This window comes from Podarcis tiliguerta (genome assembly GCF_965153285.1).
Source record: "Podarcis tiliguerta genome assembly, chromosome: 1".
Classification (NCBI taxonomy): Eukaryota; Metazoa; Chordata; class Lepidosauria; order Squamata; family Lacertidae; genus Podarcis; species Podarcis tiliguerta.
The window spans coordinates 85,923,020-85,940,895 of NC_139534.1; the positions used below are offsets into that span (position 1 = coordinate 85,923,020).

At 46.3% G+C, this 17,876-nt stretch overlaps 1 protein-coding gene across 5 annotated transcripts in view; it reads right to left on the reverse strand.

The window, feature by feature from the left end:
- The window catches only part of LRP4 (LDL receptor related protein 4), a 98,303-nt gene that overhangs the window by 27,904 nt on the left and 52,523 nt on the right, over nt 1-17,876 (reverse strand). For all 5 annotated transcript variants that reach the window (XM_083456235.1, XM_083456236.1, XM_083456239.1 and 2 more), the window contains exons 3-15: nt 13,595-13,711; nt 12,922-13,035; nt 11,730-11,846; nt 7,428-7,556; nt 6,991-7,110; nt 6,219-6,344; nt 5,561-5,686; nt 4,897-5,031; nt 4,049-4,174; nt 2,640-2,870; nt 2,087-2,243; nt 1,397-1,614; nt 273-449 (exon numbers count right to left, since the gene is read on the reverse strand). In XM_083456235.1, the coding sequence (XP_083312361.1) occupies nt 273-449; nt 1,397-1,614; nt 2,087-2,243; nt 2,640-2,870; nt 4,049-4,174; nt 4,897-5,031; nt 5,561-5,686; nt 6,219-6,344; nt 6,991-7,110; nt 7,428-7,556; nt 11,730-11,846; nt 12,922-13,035; nt 13,595-13,711 (1,893 nt within the window). The remainder of the gene's footprint in view (nt 1-272; nt 450-1,396; nt 1,615-2,086; nt 2,244-2,639; nt 2,871-4,048; nt 4,175-4,896; nt 5,032-5,560; nt 5,687-6,218; nt 6,345-6,990; nt 7,111-7,427; nt 7,557-11,729; nt 11,847-12,921; nt 13,036-13,594; nt 13,712-17,876) is intronic.

Sequence of the window (17,876 nt, forward strand, 5' to 3'; positions counted from 1 at the left end):
CACTAAAAAGACACTTCAGTCAACACAAGCATTTCAGCTTGCCAGATGGAACCATCTCGCCTTGTCTCCCCTCCCCCAAACACTGATCTAGGAGTTCCCCTGACCCCACCCACCCCCCGCAGAGGAGCAAAAAAAAAAAAAAAAAGCCCTGTTACACTAGGAGAAGAGCTTGTGCTGGCATCTCCTAGCAGGACTGATTAGCTGAATCTGGCCCAAGAGAGTCTCTGGATAGCAGGCGCTAATCACCATAGCCCTTTTCCTTCTGAAGTTACCTGCTGGTTGGCGCTGAGGATGCAATGTGTGGATGTCCATGGGGAAGTGGAGCTTGTTGCGGATGATCTCCTGGTTCTTGCCAGTAAACTTGTTGGCGCTGTTTATGCTCTTGGTATGCCAATCTGTCCAGTACAGGCTGTCTTCAAACACTGTGATGGCAAACGGATGTGGAAGGCCTGCAGCAAGAGGGCAGTAAAGGCACATGGGTTATTCTAGCCTCCAGAGAAAACAATACCACTCTTTCCAATGAGTGCTTCTACCCCTAACTCAGAACTGTTAAAGGAGTAAGCATGGCCAAGTCATGAGCTGAGAAGACATAGATGAAGCCCACTCCAAGGAGAAACATGACTGCTGATTTTAGAAGGTAAGTATAGCTTAGATCAGAGCTGTGAACAAACTGCATACAGTGCATTCCTATTCTATGTGACTCGAGAGCTTAAACTTCACTTTGACTAGTGAAGGTGATGGGCAGCAGCCTCTCTCGTTGCTAACTCTGCCTCATACAATTAAATGTGCAAGACACAGGCAGAGTGTGCACTGTGTCTGTAGTTTCTTAGCACTGGAAGTCCAGTGGCCAACAGTTCCACTGTCCTTATTCATTATTTCATCAGAGCCACTTTTTCCCTGCTCTCCGTTGAACTCAATCCCAGAGCGAGTCACAATAAGAAATCCTAGTACAGTGGTACCTCGGGATGCGAACGGGATCTATTCCGGAGCCCCGTTCGCATCCTGAATAGAACGTAAGATGCGTCTGTGCGTGCGCAGGTTGCGTTTCACCGCTTCCGCGCATGTCTGTGAAGTCATTTTAACCGTCTGTGCATGTGTGAGCGGTGAAACCCAGAAGTGACGCTCTCCATTACTTCCGGGTGACCGCGGAGAGCAACCCGAAAATACTTATCCTGAAGCATATTTATCCTGAGGTATGACTGTACAGTAATAAACACAACACTAAAAACCATTGGAAAAACTCATCAAAATCCGTAACAACAAATCAGAATCAGCAGGGCAAGCTTCTACTCTATTTCAAAACAATTTATCCAAATGCCAAACTGAAAAGATATGACTTTAAAAGGCGCCTAAAACCCATCAATTTTGGTGAGGGAGGGGCATTCCATTATCTCACCTTGGCTAATAACAGCCTTCCTGTTCTGTCCATCCAAGTCAGCCCTCTCAATAACGTGATGCTTGGCATCCACCCAATACATTCGATGCCCTGCATAGTCAATAGTTAGCCCGTTTGGCCAGAAAAGATGAGTGTCAGCAATGATGCGTCGATTGGAGCCATCCATGCTGGAGTACTCGATGCGAGGAGTATTTCCCCAGTCTGTCCAGTAGATGGTGCTATTGGAGAAGAGAAAAGTTGTAAAGGCTGGAAATATGGGATCTTCCTGGATTAGGTGAAAAGCAACCAGGCATATCCATGGCAAAATGATTGGTACAATAGATTATGCATTCAGTGTTCAGGAGCACTCATGAGGCTTAGGAGAATGGGAACAGCTTAACTGCTAGTACAATAGTTCTCATGAGCAGAACTGTATTCAATAGATGCTCCTGCTGCTGGAGCAAGGGAGAGGATTTATTTATTTTTGCAAATTTCATTTTCGCCTGCAGCCCTCCGAAAAGCCACGCTGGAGGGTTGGGTGCAGGTGTGAAAGGGAAATTAGCAAAAAAGAAGAAGAACCGCACACACCCCAGTTGGAACCTCCAGCTGGTTTTGTCTGCAGGTCAGCTTGGCCAGTTTCAGTTCAGTATGTTTGGACAAATAAATTATCATGGGAACCACCATCCTGAAAACCAACCCCTCCTCACTCACCCCTCCATGGGGTGAAGGGCAATTGCGCGAGGCTTCTCCAGGTTCTCCCAGAGAAGCACCTTCCGGTGGGTGCCGTCCAGGTTTGCCACTTCAATGCGAGATGTTCCAGAGTCTGTCCAGTACAGCTTGTCGTGGATCCAGTCAATGGCCAATCCACCTGGGACACAAAACAGAAGGGAAGTCAAGGTGATTAGTGTATTCTATGCAACGAAGAGAATCACATGAAGCAACTACCATAAGCAGTGTTTCCCAACCTTTGGTCTCCAGCTATTTATGGACTACAATTCCCATCATCCCTGACCACTGGGTCTTGCTAGCTAGGGATGATGGGAGTTGTAGTCCAAAAACAGCTGGAGGCCAAAGGTTGGGAAACACAGTACTAAAGGAAAAGGGGAGCAGAGTCCTTCCTTCGCCATGCTTTGTCAAATCAAAGCTGCGCTACACTAACAAAACCACTAGTTTATTGACCTAGAGATTCATCATTCCCCGCTTCAATATATGCCATCAATGTATTTCTATTCCCTGTGACTTTGAAATTCTCAAAGACGCTCACCTGGGCTCTCCAGCCCTGTGGACACCACTTCCTCCACGTTGCTGCCATTGAGATTAGCCCTCATGATGCGGTCCAGTGTGACGTCAGACCAGAAGACTAACTCCTTGCTATGGTGGAAATCAAGGGCGATAGCATTCTCCAGGTTGTTCAGCAGCAAGGTATACTCTGACCGGTGGGGTAAGACCTGCCGGATATCAATCCGATTGGCAAAAAGCAACACAGGCTCCGGCCCTGAAGGACATGGACAGACAAAGGAAGGGGGGCTGGTAAGACTGGATGTCATCACTGTCATAAAGACAATGCAGGGAAATACACACAGAGAAATATGTTAACAAGAACATCTGTACCAATATCAGGATGTTGCCTGACCACTTCAGTACATGCATCAGTGGCCTCAAGACTGGACTACTGCAATGCAATCTATGTGGGGCTGCCCTTGGGTCTGGTTCAGAAGCTCCAGCCGAATGTAGTGGCCAGACTGGCGATGGGGATTCCTGCCAACGCCACTGCTAAAACATCTGTGCTGGTTGCCCCTCGAGGTCCTTGTATTAATTTTCGAAGCCCTGGAACAAGTTAGGTCCAGGGTACCTCAGGGATCTCTTGAACCCTTCTATCCCAGCTTGATCACTGAGAATGTCGGCAGGAGAGTCGGTGGTTCCTCCCCATGTTGGCGAGGCTCACTGGACAATAACAAGAAACGGAGCCTTTAGTGTCATTGGCCCAGCCCTCTGGAATGCTCTGCCGATACAGAACCAGCAGGCACCTTCCATTTCAACTCCTTCCTTATAAACTCAATCTGAAATGTGGGGAAGGGAATCTGTGAATTTTTTTCCTATCGGGGTGGGGTTGCATATGGGCCACAGCACCCATGTCAACCCTCCCTTCCCGTAACTCCTCTGTTTTGCTCAAGTCAGAATCTGCGGCCCTTGCTGATGGGACTGGCACAGCTGCCATGTGGTTTCTCAGGAATCAGATGAATCAGCATATCTAAATCCTAGCAAAAAAGCCTCACATGAGCACTGCAAATCTCTTGGCTCAGCCACCTCAAAGCCTTTTGACAAGCAAACATTCACTAAAAATCCAGTCGTGCTCTTCATTCCAGGCTTCCCGACACCCACTCTGCTGCGTCTTATACCCTGATGTGCAACTGCCTGCTAAAATGCTCAAAGCACAGCCATAGAGCGCCACCACTGCCACCAAACACACCCATTTTCTATTTTCAACAGGAGCAAGCAGGCAGGGAGGAGATAAAGAAAGAGCATGGGTCTTATTCTGTGGTGCAATCAGCAACTCAGGATTGAACTCCAAATGAAAGCTGAAGCTCCAAACTAAGCTGACAACATCGCATCAGGCACGGTTGTGTTTTTTAGGTAGTGACCGTCCAACCAGAGCGGGGAATCCCTTCTTACCCAGGGCTTTACAGCTGCGCTTGTCGGGGCGAAGTTCGTAGCCTTGCTCACACCAGCACTGGAAGCCGCCCTCGTTGTTGGTGCATCCCTGGCTGCAATAGCCTTCCTCTGCACACTCATTCACGTCTGAAGAAGGGAAAAGGAAGAAAGTATTCAGGTATGCAAAGGGGACTGGAAAGCTCTTCCTTATGCTCTGGATTCCACACTTGTTAATTTTCAGCTCACTATATGGGGATGCGGGTGGCGCTGTGGGTTAAAGCCTCAGCACCTAGGGCTTGCCGATCGAAAGGTCGGCGGTTCGAATCCCCGCGGCGGAGTGCGCTCCCGCTGTTCAGTCCCAGTGCCTGCCAGCCAACCTAGCAGTTCGAAAGCACCCCCGGGTGCAAGTAGATAAATAGGGACCGCTTACTAGTGGGAAGGTAAATGGCCTTTCCGTGTGCGGCTCTGGCCCACCAGAGCAGCGATATCACGCTGGCCACGTGACCCGGAAGTGTCTTCGGACAGCGCTGGCCCTTGGCCTCTTTGAGTGAGATGGGCACACAACCCTAGAGTCTGTCAAGACTGGCCCGTACGGGCAGGGGTACCTTTACCTTTTTATATGATAGAGGTTGCGAGAGGAGCTAAGAACTTAAGAGCTCAGACCAACAGGCCTTTCAACCCATTGTACCCAGTGGGCAAACAGCACGTGAGTCCCAGAGCAATTACGTCGTTGGCCCTACACTTGTTTAAACCCCGGTCCTGGCAGCACTGGGGCAGAGGCCTGAGCAGGAATCTAAATTCCACATCCACTCATATTGTAGACATGCATGATTCTACCAACAGATGGCCCAAGGCATGAGGCTGCTGACCTTGACATGACCTCCCATCCTCCAGGAGCCTGTAACCTGTGTGGCAGGTACACTGCACCGTCCCTCGAGTCATTTGGCACTTCTGGGCGCAGCCCCCGTTGTTGAGGTTGCAGTTTTCTTCTCCAGTTCGAAGACCTGCAGAAGAAGCACATTAAGTTGAAAACTCACCAGGCAGCTGCTTATTTTTCCTAAAATGCTGCAGAAGCCCTACAAAGGCCAGGTTAACACATCACATTAAACCATAGCTTTTTAAAAAATAGCAACAACAACCTATGGCTTAATGTGAACCATCATGGTGCATGTTGCTCGCATTTTACTTCTCCACTCCTGCTGGAAACAATCCACACTCTGGTGCGTTGTCTGAACCCAGGGCTTATGGTTTGTTTCTCTCCAAACAAACCATGAGTGGAAGCCAAGGTTTGCTCTTGGCTTACTGCTTATGGTCTGTTTACAGGAAACAAACCATGGGCACAGGTTCAGATTACACCAGAAGCCTGACCGTGACCTGTCTCAGGGCACTGCAGCAGGAGCAGAGGAGGAACTGTTTCCTGCAGTGTGTGGCAGCATGTTTCTTGTCCACACTAAACTACAGTTTATTTTAGCTATGGTCTAATGTGATGTGAAATGTCTGGGAAATTCCGGACGTACTGCAGCCCTGACTTACGGCAATTTTGGTCAGGGCTCTCATCGCTGCCATCTCCACAGTCATTTACACCATTGCACAGCTTTCTCTGACCAATGCAGCGTCCATTTCTGCACAGAAATTGATCTGGGGCACACTGGGGACTTCCTAAAGGGGCATAAAGGAAAGTTAGAAGCAGTTAAGAGAAGGTAATCTAATTTTCATGTACAGTAAGGATACTAGTTTATCTCCATTTGCAGTCACATTCTAGAAGATTCCACAGCCTCAGTAAAATACAGGAAGCCGCCTAATACCAAGTCAGAACATTAACCTACTGTATCTAGCTCAGTAGCCTCAACTTACACTGTAACTTGAAGTAATACTATATACATTGGGTGGTATTCAATGCTAGTCCCACAAAGAGTAATTCCATTGAAGTTAATGGACATGACTAACTTAGATCCATTATTTTCAATGGGATTTCATTGTTAACTATGAAAACCCTTTAATAAAAACAAGTATTAAAATGAAGGATCAGGACATACTGGTTTGCTTCATCCAGTAGTTGGAACCAAATTGAACTCCCTTCCCAGTTCTGTAAATTCTAATATTTAAGGACTGATTCTAATACAGGAAGGCTGATTGGGGTGGGGGACACAGAAAACCCTGCAACACAACGGTTTGCTTTCACAGTTTTCACCTGTATCCTCGCAGTTTTCTTCATCGCTGTAATCAGTGCAATCATCCTCCCCATCGCAGCGCCAAGACAGGCGGACACAGCGGCCAGATTTACAGCGGAACTGGTCAGCTGTGCACATAGACGTAGCTGAGGAAATAAAAATGAGAGAACTCAGTGAATTCCACCTGTTCTTCATCATCATGTTTTTTTTGTATGTCACTTTACCCGAAAGTGCCTCACACCATCAGAAATGGTTTAGATAACTTTTCAGTAGAATTCACCAATTGGAAAGCATCCCTAACTTTAAATAAAGTCTCTTTCTTATTTTATATACTGTGATCTTTTTATGTGAACCACCCTTAGACCTCCGGATATAGGGCGTAGTAATAATAATAATAATAATAATAATATGTTGTTGTTGTTGTTTAGTCGTTTAGTCGTGTCCGACTCTTCGTGACCCCATGGACCAGAGCATGCCAGGCATAAGGCAAATAAGCACGTATCAGAAAAGTTTACATAATAAAACACAGCAACGTTTAAATATTATTCACTAATTGCAAAACATCCCCAAATTTAAATAGCCATGCAAGCATTAATAGGCCAAACATATTAATGAATACATACTAAGATTAAACGAATACTTAGCAACAGAAACACAAATATATAATCCAAACAACAAAGCCAGCATGTCTTATCCAAAACTGAAAGTTGCCCCCTGTCTGATATCCCCAGGGCCACACATCCCCTTGCTGCCCCTACACTAAACCTCCTCTGCAAGCCCCAAGGCACTCACTGCAATTCTTCTCATCCGATTGATCGTCACAGTCAAAGTCACCGTCACATCTCCATCCAGCATTAATGCACAAACCATTGTTGCACATGAACTCGCCTGAGCGGCATGGCTGGTGAGAGGCTGCAAAGGGAAGACAGTGCATTACAATCCATTCTTTATTGAGCCCAGATTAGCGTAAATCCCAGGTACCTCCACTGCATGTTCCCTAGGACATTTCCTTTCTTGCCTTTCCAACCCAGTGTTAATTCTGGGGAAATCCCTTGTTGCAAACAGAATCGCTGGAAGCAAATGTATTCTTGGATTTGTACTATTTCTTCTGAGCGTAGAAGCTATGGATTCTCGATGCAGCGCAGTTTTGTCTTCTCAGAAATGAAATTGATTTATTTTAAATGCAATGCAGCAACCCACCCAGCACGCCATCGCCCCAGGTAACTTACAGCAGTCGGATTCATCAGACCAGTCCCCACAGTCATCGTCTCCATCACAGTGGTAGATGTCCAGGATACAGCGCCCATATGCACACTGGAACTCCTCCAGGCTACATGTTGTTGCTGGAATATCTGATGCTAAAAAAAAGGATGAAGAATACTTATGTAAGGCTAGCCACCCTGTGCTTTTGGCACCGTGAGCAACAAGGTACACAGGAACGCAGAAAATGGCCTTAAAACAAGTCACACCTTGGTCAATCTAGGCCAGAACTTCAGGCAAGAATCTTTCCCAGCACTACCTGAAGATGTCAGGAATTGAAACAGGGACCTTCTGTATGCAAAGCAGATGACCTATCACTAAACTGTGGCCCTTCTCGAATGCAGAAAGACAAAAGAGGAAGGCATCACGCATATACAAGCCTGCCGCTACACTGAAAATTGTTTACCTGCACTGAAGCAATTCTTTATTTCTGGACGAAATGTTCATTGCTTTGCAAGTGTCCACCAAGAACGAAACCTTTGCAGCACTTCCCTATTGTAATCCCAATACTACATATCAGAAAAATGAAAAACAGGGCATATTTCTCATATTTGCAGTGGTCATGCCCAGCAGCAGAGACATTGTATCTTATCAGGTCTCACATAAGGGCATTTGGCTAATTTACCTAGGCCACCTTCCACATGGTAACTGCCCCTAGCGGTCCCACACATTAAAGCCAGCATAGTGCATACAATGAGCATGCTGAAAATTTGGGTGTCGTGGAGGAGGCAGTCCCCTCCTGACATTCAGGTGCAGCAGGAATATCATGTCCCTGAAAAGTAACCCTGCAGCTGCTGTTCAGTGGTGCCACACCCTGATGAACGCTACCAAAAATAGAATTATATGGGCAGGCAGACGCAGCAGTGTGTGTGTGTGTGTGTGTGTGTGTGTGTGACATCACACATTTTAAGAACAGCAGATTTCAGCACATGGGCAAATCCATGGGGGAACCATAATGTGAACTGACTTATGGCGATCTGCAAGCATGCCAAGTGTTCATCAAGTGCTCAGAGCCTGCTGTTTTCTAAAGGCTCCCAAAAAGCAGGCTAACCTTTTGAGATAGCTCCAGGCCATCACAGAGCTATAATCTTCCCTGTCCCTGGAACCACACCCATATACACCTAAGAGCTGACTGTGCCAAGGTCTGATGCTAGCCAAGTTGCTAAGGCTGAAAAGCAGAGGGCACATTTGAGAGTTTAAATCTTGCTAACATTGCTGAGGAGAAGACATCCTGAGCAGTGCCAGGCTTTTGAAGAATTCGGCTTCTTTCAAAATGATGCCAGAACAAACATCTCTCTCTCTCTCCCTTTTTTTATTGTAAGAATTCTTCCCAAGAACTCTGACCCTGTGCAGCACCCAGCATAATCTATGACAAAGGTTTTACAATGAAACCCTTCTCCACGGCAATTCTTTATGGCACAGAAAAGAGCCCTCCAAGGAGAATTAGGCAGGACAAGAACATTCTGTGTGTGTTGGGACAATGTGCCCAGGCACCACTGTCAGGGCTGTAAGATTCAAAGAGGGAAGAAACCAGAACCACGGAACACAAAAAGAAAAAGATACTCTGGGAGGAAGCCTGAGCAGAACTGCCACAGCAGGGGAGGCACAAGTGTTCACACACACACACACACACACACACACACACACACCAGCATTAGATTAGGTAAGGCAAATGAACGGCCACCAAGAGCCTAGCACGCTGGGATCCAGACCAAGGGTGGGCAGTGGTACATCTTCTGGTGATCCGCAGAAGATCAGTAAATCTGACTCCTGACCAATTTACCAATAGCAGCGTGAGTGGGGAGGAAACTCCTCCCTCTCTAAATTAGACTGCTGAAAGAATGAAACCCTGGTGTGAATGGAAATCAAAGAGTAGTTTTTTTTATTTTTGCATTAAAAATTCAACTTGGTTCTGGTACTACAAACAAATCCTGGGGCCGCACACATGCTGCTCCACAATTTGAAGTGCTTGCGTCCTCCTTCCCCACTAAGCCAATGTTTTGCATGTGGCTCTGGTTGTAGGGAAAAGGGTAGAGCCTAAAAGCTCCATGCATGCTCATCACCTCTGGTCCAGACGATGCTTAGGGTCAACCGTTCTGGCCATGTATCTTTTTCCATTGCAAATACTAACCAAGAGGGATGGGGAACTTGGGGGCAGAGAAGCACAAATGATGTAGCAAGGCTACACCTTTCTAAAAGGAGGAAACACTACTCACCTTGGGTGTGTTTTTTTAAAAAGCTATTAAGGCAGATTTTTAAGAAGTACCCAGGCCTAAGAAGATACCTTTCCTAATCCCTCTTTTACCCTGCCGCTAAACATGGCAACGTTTGAGTTTCGTTCCTCTCCCATCCCTGAGGCATGGATGTTTATTAATAACCAGCGAGGGAAGGCCCAGCCAATGAACAGGAGAGAAAGAGAGAGGTTGGCTTTCTCTCTCAGAGCCTTTTTCCTGGCTCAGAAGTCTTTGCAGCTTTGGCTGCTGGCCAGCTCTTATTATCTGGGGAGATAAAAGACAACCCCACACAACACCGTTCCCCACCCTTGCCCTTCAGGAGCTGGCAGCCCGGTCGTCTTCCCCACCCCCACCCCCAGACCTTTTGAAGTTTCCTCCTATCTAGAACAAATTCTGCAAAATGCCCTTGAGACAGAAGTGGAGGAGGAGGAAGAGAGAGAGTTCTGCCATTGCTACTGCTCAGACGCAGAGGTAAGGGGGGAAACAGAAACCTGATAAAAAGCGCTAAATGACAGGCAACCCCACAATAGGCTACAGGCAGCTCCCCCAATACTCCCAGCAGCTAACTCCAAAAATCTTTTAACTCACTGGTGATAAAATTTAAGGACCAAGCAAAGCGAGATTATGGGAGGGATGATTCCATAGGCTGCAGTCAAGGGTAAAGTCCTGGGAAGGAACTCATCGAGAGTGCTTCCTCAGAATCTTTGGCACAAATTAAAGTAGATCCTCTTCCACCACCCGCCCACCCCAAAAAGTTGAGCCGCTTTCCCATGCTCACAAAAATCTTTGCTCAAGGTGTGGTTCAAAGCCCCAGTGCTCAGGAAACAGATAGGGGAAACAAACCTCAAGTTGCCAAGAGATACCAGAGATATACAAAATGAATAACATGGTGGCTTTTATGGGACCAAGAAAACAAATAGACTAACTTAAAAGAAAAAAAGCAGCATTACTTTCTTAAGTGGTAGCAAAAGGTTAGCTGATTTTTTCCTACCAACAGAGCAACAATAGCTCGTATCAAAAGATACAGGCTGCTCAGGGGATTGCAGCCATCTTAGTCTCACAAATTTAGAAACACAAAGAACTTTTACACATAACTATGAGCAAGAGAACGTGGCTGGTAGCTTGGTTTGGCTGCAGATGTTGAAAACTTTGCAGAGTGGTTTATCCACACACACACACACCCGCTTCTACAGGGGCAGCAGGTCAGTGTTAGGAACTGAGAGCCCAGGTTTCAAATCCAGTGTCAGCCATGAAGTTCACTGGGTGAGCCAGGGTCCGTCCCTGTCTCATAACCTAACCTACCTCACAGGATTGTTGTGGGGATAAAATGGGGAGGGGGAGAACCATGTATGTCAATTTGAGCTCCTTGGAAGAAATGTTATTAATGATAACCAACCTGCATAATGGGAGGGTGGCGGTGATTAACATGCCCTGCCTTTGAAGAACACAACTCTCCCCTTAACCTAAGTGTTTCTGGAGTAACACTCAAGGAAGAATATGAATGGAAATGGTGACGTTGCAACTAAAAATCTTACTGCTTTCTCTTTGAGCAGCATATCAGACCCTTTAAAGTTCGTCCTTGCTCACAGGTATTTCTTGAATAATGAATATGGATTTTCAACTGCAATGTGACTTTTCCCCATTTGCGTTTATTACGAGTCTCTCTAAAATACATCAGTGTGGGAGAACGCGTTGCTCTTTTAAGACAGAAAGAGAAGAAAGGTGCTGCAGAAGGTTACAGCTGCTCTAGCTGCAGCCCATTATCATTTCAAAGCTTAGGAGATGCATGCTGTTATCAAAGGGAGGAGGGGTGATGTAATTTTAAGCAGAGCTTTGGGCTCAGGAGTATGAATTTGGCAAAATGCCTGCACAGATTTGCACTGCTAATCTATATGCTCTATTACGCCACTGCAAGGCTTTGGAGTCACAATAGGTCCTTATTTCAAGAGAAAACTGACGTATGCCTAGCATTCATTACAAAAGATACCATGTGACATCAGAGTGGAAAGTACGACTTGCAGGAGAGAGAATACTTACGGCAGTTCTCTTCATCTGATCCATCCTTGCAGTCTGTATCCCCATCACAGAACCAGTGTTCAGCAATGCAGCTGCCATCGCTGCAGCGGAACTCCTTGTCGGAACACTTCCTCATATCTGGAAGGCAGGATAAGGAGTAGTTCAATGGAAAGGTCATCCCACCCTCCTAAGAACCAGACTCTGATCAGGCGACCCACCCGTCAACATGAGAATGTGCCTCAACACCCACCTGATCATCTGCTAGCCCACAAATGTGCTCACTGCTTATGTGCTTTTCCCTTTTTAATATAGTGGTACCTCAGGTTAACAACTTAATTCATTCTGGAGGCCCATTCTTAACCTGTGGTACCACTTTAGCTAATGAGGCCTCTCCTGCTGCCACCGCCACACGATTTCTGTTCTTCTCCTGAAGCAAAGTTCTTAACCCGAGGTACTATTTCTGGGTTAGCAGTCTGTAACCTGAAGCGTCTGTAACCCGAGGTACCACTGTACTAGGCAATGGGTTAATTTTTGAATGGATCTTCAGGAATTCTGAAGAAATACAAGAAGGTTCACACAAGGCTGGTGGTAACACGACAATGGGCTTTTGTCTGGGAGAGGCCCAGCCTTCCAGGAGCAGCCTCTAGCAGCAAAGGAATGCAGCATAGTTCCCGTTGCTCAGCCCAGAATAATCAAATGTGTAATCTTAATTTCCTCTGAGGTAGCCAGTGTGGTGTAATGGTTGGAAGCGTTGGACTAGGAACTAGGAGACTAGGGTTCACCCTGAAGCATGAAGTTCACTGGGTGCCCTTGGGCAGGTCACTGTTTCTCAGCCAGACGTACCTCACGAGGTTGTGAGAATAAAATAGGGGGGGGGGGGGGGAGAACCACGTATGCCACCTTCAGCTCCTTGGAGGAAAGGCGGGATTTGCAGGTTATATAAATATAACTTTAACATCATATCATATACAATAATGGTCTGGTTGGAGAGTAATTCCCAGCCTTCTCCCTCCGTGCAAATACTTTATGAGCATTTTTTGTTTCGGTCTCACCCACTGACTTGGAAGCAGTGACCAACCAGCCCTATCTGCTACACTAAATCCCCACTGCCAGCAGTCTTCCTGCAAAGGTTCTGAAATGCAGAAATCTTAGCCTTCAACAAAAGTCCACGCAAGCCCTTCTCTAGCAATCTCTGTGGGATTTGGCTACTAACCACATTGTTCATCGCTGTTGTCTCCGCAGTCATTGTCACCGTCACAGTGCCACAGGCTGCGTATGCAGTATCCATTCTGGCATGAAAACTCATCCTCCTTGCACTCCCGTGGAGCTGTAAAGGATACAGGAAGCACAAACGGCGAGCAAAGTCAGAAACACACACAGGTTCGCTTAGCCGGGAAAGTGTTTGTGTGCTGCCCAGCATCATTGAGAACGGTGTCCTCTTATCAATTTATGGGGCATGCCCTTATTACGGGAGCCCAGCATCAAGCGAACAGCAGCATGAGGACACCATCCCCAAGGGCTTGAGGCAGCGCATCCCACCTACCAGAGGAGGCCACTCAATGCCCAGCCTGGCTGGGACTGCAAACTACACCACAGTAATTACAACTGCTGCTAATAACAACCGTGGTTTTTAGTGACCTGTCTTACTCCTGCAAAGAGCCAGCTATGCTTGAGATACGCCAGCTATGCTCTTTGTGCTCTCGGAAAACGATTCTGAACGGGGGCCTGCAGAAGCAGATTGCCAGGTGGGGGTGGAGCCACGACGCCAGCTTCCCAGGCAGGTGTGTCACGACTCTGGAGCCGCTATGCTAGCTTCCTACCAAGTAGGGTGGAACAGCAGTAGTGGCTCTGCCCTGTTTCTGAGGACGGGTGATGAGTGAACTTACGGCAGTCTTGCTCATCGGAGTCATCTTCGCAGTCATTGTCTCCATCGCAGACCCATGAGCGGCGGATGCACTTGCCGTTGTCGCAGTGAAAATCCAAGGGGGAGCAAGTGGGCAGCACTAGAATGGAAGGAGGAGAAGAGAGGGAACTGATTAAGAGCACCCAAAAGGCTTCACCAATACATGGGTTGTTGTTTTGTTTTGTTTTGTTTTAATCCTACAACACTTGTGCCAAGAGAACTAGAAACAATAAAAGAGAAATTACACATGACCAACTTACTAAAACAAAGTTAGTAACCATAATGAACCCAGGATACTTCTGTCTGGGCAGGGCTCTCTTTATCCAAGCTTTTTTTTTCCTTTTTCTTTCATTTTTTTTTTTTCCCAAAATAATAAAAACGGTTACAAGGAAAACTGGGTGTAAGTCTAGTTATGTAATACAATCTCCACCAAAAATAAAACATTACATTGATTATGTAATGTCATTTCAAGCATATTCTTAAGGCATTAGTGGTTAATATCACTCTCCACAGACAAATTTGAGTAGTTGGTAGGGGAGAATTGTTATGTTCATCCCTTACATATGAAAAGAAGGAAGACCAGGATTCTTTTTTTGGTCAATATTTTTCATTTCATTTTTTATAATGTATATAAAACAGAGAGAACAGATATAACAACTGGTGAAAATGAAAAGATGAAAAACAGAACTATAAAACAGGTGTGTAGAACGAGTACAAGGTTTCAACAAGGGTATCTCTTTTTGTTACACACCTTCTGCTACCCTTCTTAGCCTGGTTAGTCGCTCTGAGATGACCGCATCCCAAATGCTGCTCAACCATACCTCGAGGGTAGCTCAGCCTGAGATTTCCAAAAGCACACTATCACCAAAAGTGAAAGCTGCATGACATAAAAGCAATGCAGAACAGGAACCGCTATGCCAAGAGCTGTAGCTTAGTTGGTAGAGCATCTGCTTTGCATGCAGAATGTCCCATGATGGATCCCTGAGTAGGTCACCTCTGGGTGGGGCTGGGAAGAGGGCCCAGCCTGAAATCCTGGAGGGCCACTGTCACTCAGTGTAGACAGGCTAATGGTCTGGGCTCAGTATAAGGAAGCTTCCTACATTCCTGGCAAAAGGGGGAAACCTATTTCTCTCCCCTCCTTCTTTTAACTAAGCAAGAGAATGCGTGCGGATGCCAGACGGCAAATGAGCCACAAGGGCACACTTGTTGCTCTATTAGTTGTTCATTTGGAGAGGCCCCAACTACATCCCAAGACGCGCGCAGTGAGAATGCGTCCACAATTCTCAGCGGTTATTCAGTACTGGCAGCCTCACATCCCCAAGCAAGCAAGAAGAATAATCCCTTAGAAAGGTGAAGCTGCCATCCGTAAAAGGCCGGAATTCAAAAGGACAGCATAAATCAATCACAGCCCTGCCTCCCCCCTCAGGGTTGAAAGAAACTCTCAGCCTTTGGGAGGGCTGCGCTTTCAAGGGCTGCCAACTATGACTGGAAGGGAGTAGCACCGGGACTTTGCTCCTGACAGGTGTGTTCTCCAAAGGAACAATGTTACTTCCAACTATTTTTTAAAAAAGAAAGGAAGAATAGAACAGAGCAAAGAGAAGATGGAGATTGTGAAGCCCTTTCATCCCTGCCTGGTCTGCTGATACTATCTCCCAGCTGTCATCACCTGGGCTTCTTCCCTTCCACCAACACAAGAGAATGGCAGGGGAATGAATGCAGCAGTAACACAAGGAGCAGGAGGAAAGAGAAGTCCCCTTGCAGTCTAGGAACGACACTCTGGATGGTCAGTGTTGCTTGCTTCAAGCTCCACATCAACTGGAATTGCCTGCCACTGTCCAGTGTAAACATCAGTTAACCGCACAGTACAGATTGTCCTTTTCCATTTCCCCATTTACCTGACTTTATCTAAGGCAATGGCTGCAAGTTTAACATGGGAAAGCAAAACCCATGTTCCCAGCCTTGAAGATTCGTAGCTCAAATGGAAGGAAGGAAAAACTGTCCCTAGCCAAGGGAGAAAAGGATGCAAAAGTTACCACAACATATAACCAGGCTGTTATTGGAAGATGAACTTCAAAATTAGTTGCGTGCTCCTCCAATGGGTGGCTTTACTCCTTACGATTAGAAGTCCTCTCTTCTAAAATGCTCCAGGTGAATAGGTGGAATGGGATTATGTTGGCTGGCCCCAAACTCACCTCTGAGCTCTGGAACAGAAGCTGAAAAGAAGGTTTTTACAAGCCAGAGCTGCAAAGGAAGAAGAAGGAATGCACTGGTACATTCCCAATACTTCCTTGCAAATTTGGCATCACAGCTTTGTCTGATGTCAAACAGCTCCAGATGACAGGCCTTGTTTTCTCATAACCACCTCACAGGTCATATGGGGGGAGGTATGGCCGGTTATTAATTTGTTTTTTAACATGATGGAACATTCAAACATGGGGTCTCCATTTGCATTCTGAATTTGTATAATTCCAGAAGGCCCATGTCATGTGCTTTCTAAATCCACAGACCCAGTCCTTCCTCGACAGCAATTAGGTGCCATTCAAATGACTGCTTTCATAGGCTGGACCAGCAAACTATGCTCATGATGAAACAAATGAATGCTTCACAGATCCAAACAGCAATGTTTCACATATCACACAACTCCTAGAACACAACTGCAAGGGCACACTTGGATTACACCATCAAGCTTTGTTTTTTTCCCTTCAGATCTCTTAATGTGAGATTGAGTACCCCCTTATTTTGCCTTGCATGAACAGCAGAAGAAATATTTGTTGTTTCATATATTTCAGGTTAAAACAAGAATGTAAACCTGCTGGTTGACAATCTGAGATCATGCACATTTAATTCTCGGCTCAATTACAACACTCTGTAACCCCTTACTGGTTAAATGCAGTATGAAAAATAAAGTTTTGTGATTGGGACGCTTTCAAAACAATGTATAAGCCATACCAATTCTGCTCTTTCTATATCTAATGTAACTTAAGCTACTTTTCCATCCTGGCCAATGAAGAGTAAGGCATAACTAGAAAGCCTATTTCTTCTGAACTATCTCTTCATTTCCTTAACTCCTGGAAATACTGTCTTCCTCTCTATAAAAAAGGGGGGAGGTGTTTTAAGACCCAGGAAGGCAGAGCACATTGATGTGATGGGAGAGGAGATAGCACTTTCTCTGCTCGGACCAAACTCTCCCAGGCCTCAGCTGTAGCACAAACACACACAATCCCACCCCTCCCAACATATGCAGCCTTGAGCCCCAGCATGACTAATCACCAAAGGTCTGAGCAGTAGCCGCCTGGAAGGGAATTTGCATGCTGGCTCTCTGGGGGAGAATTCTTCTGGCTCCCACAGGGTTAGGCCATTAGCGCTGGTTCATAGCGGATACCATTATCCTATTGAACTGCTGCTACTCTCATGAGGCAACTGCTCAAAATGAAATTCCAAACCTACAGGGAGTAGTTCCTCCCAATGTAATGCCCTCCTTAAATATGAAAAATGAGCTTCAAGTTAGGGGGAGAGAGAGGGGGGCGGGAGGGAAAGTGACACAGGGAAACGGTTACACACAAAGAGGGGCCCTTGTTCCCTCTTCAGCGTGTCTGACAATCCAGCAAAGTCAGGCTGTGTTGTTCATACTTGGCCATGGGTGGACCATCTTCAGACTTGCAAGGTCTATTTTGGATTTTTACTAGAACTTCAAGCTCCACCAACCAGAGCCAGGTGCAAAATAATAGCTCAGGGTGGATGGACACGCAGTTATAATTAAGGAATGGGGTGCTGGTGCGAGCACATCCTCAGTCCAGGAGTTTGTTTCCAGTATCATAGAACATCAGATCCCATGAAGAACGTAAGCTCCTAAGAAGAACATAAGCAAAGTGCTACAATATTAGACTGCTGGATAAATTGCAATAGATCAGGAAGAGTTTGACAACTAAATGCTTAACAATGGCAACAACAGAAGGCTTTTTCTTTCAAAGTAGACTGTTAGAGGAGGGATAGTACCTCTGACGGGGGAAACGTCATGCACCTTCTGGGGTCTACCTCTGCTCCTCACCCTGCACTCAGCTCTCACCTGTAACTCCCAGAAGCTGCCAGCATGTGACAGCAGCAACACGCCAGGAAACAATTCTGACTGGCCAGCTTAACTAGGCGAGGGTAGCTGATGGGTCTCAAACCCTTGGTGAGTTAAGGACTTCCCCTGTGTGTCAGGGGATTGAGACAGGTTCTGGGGGATTGAGCAGCTGAAACTAATAGAGGGTCCAATGGTCAAG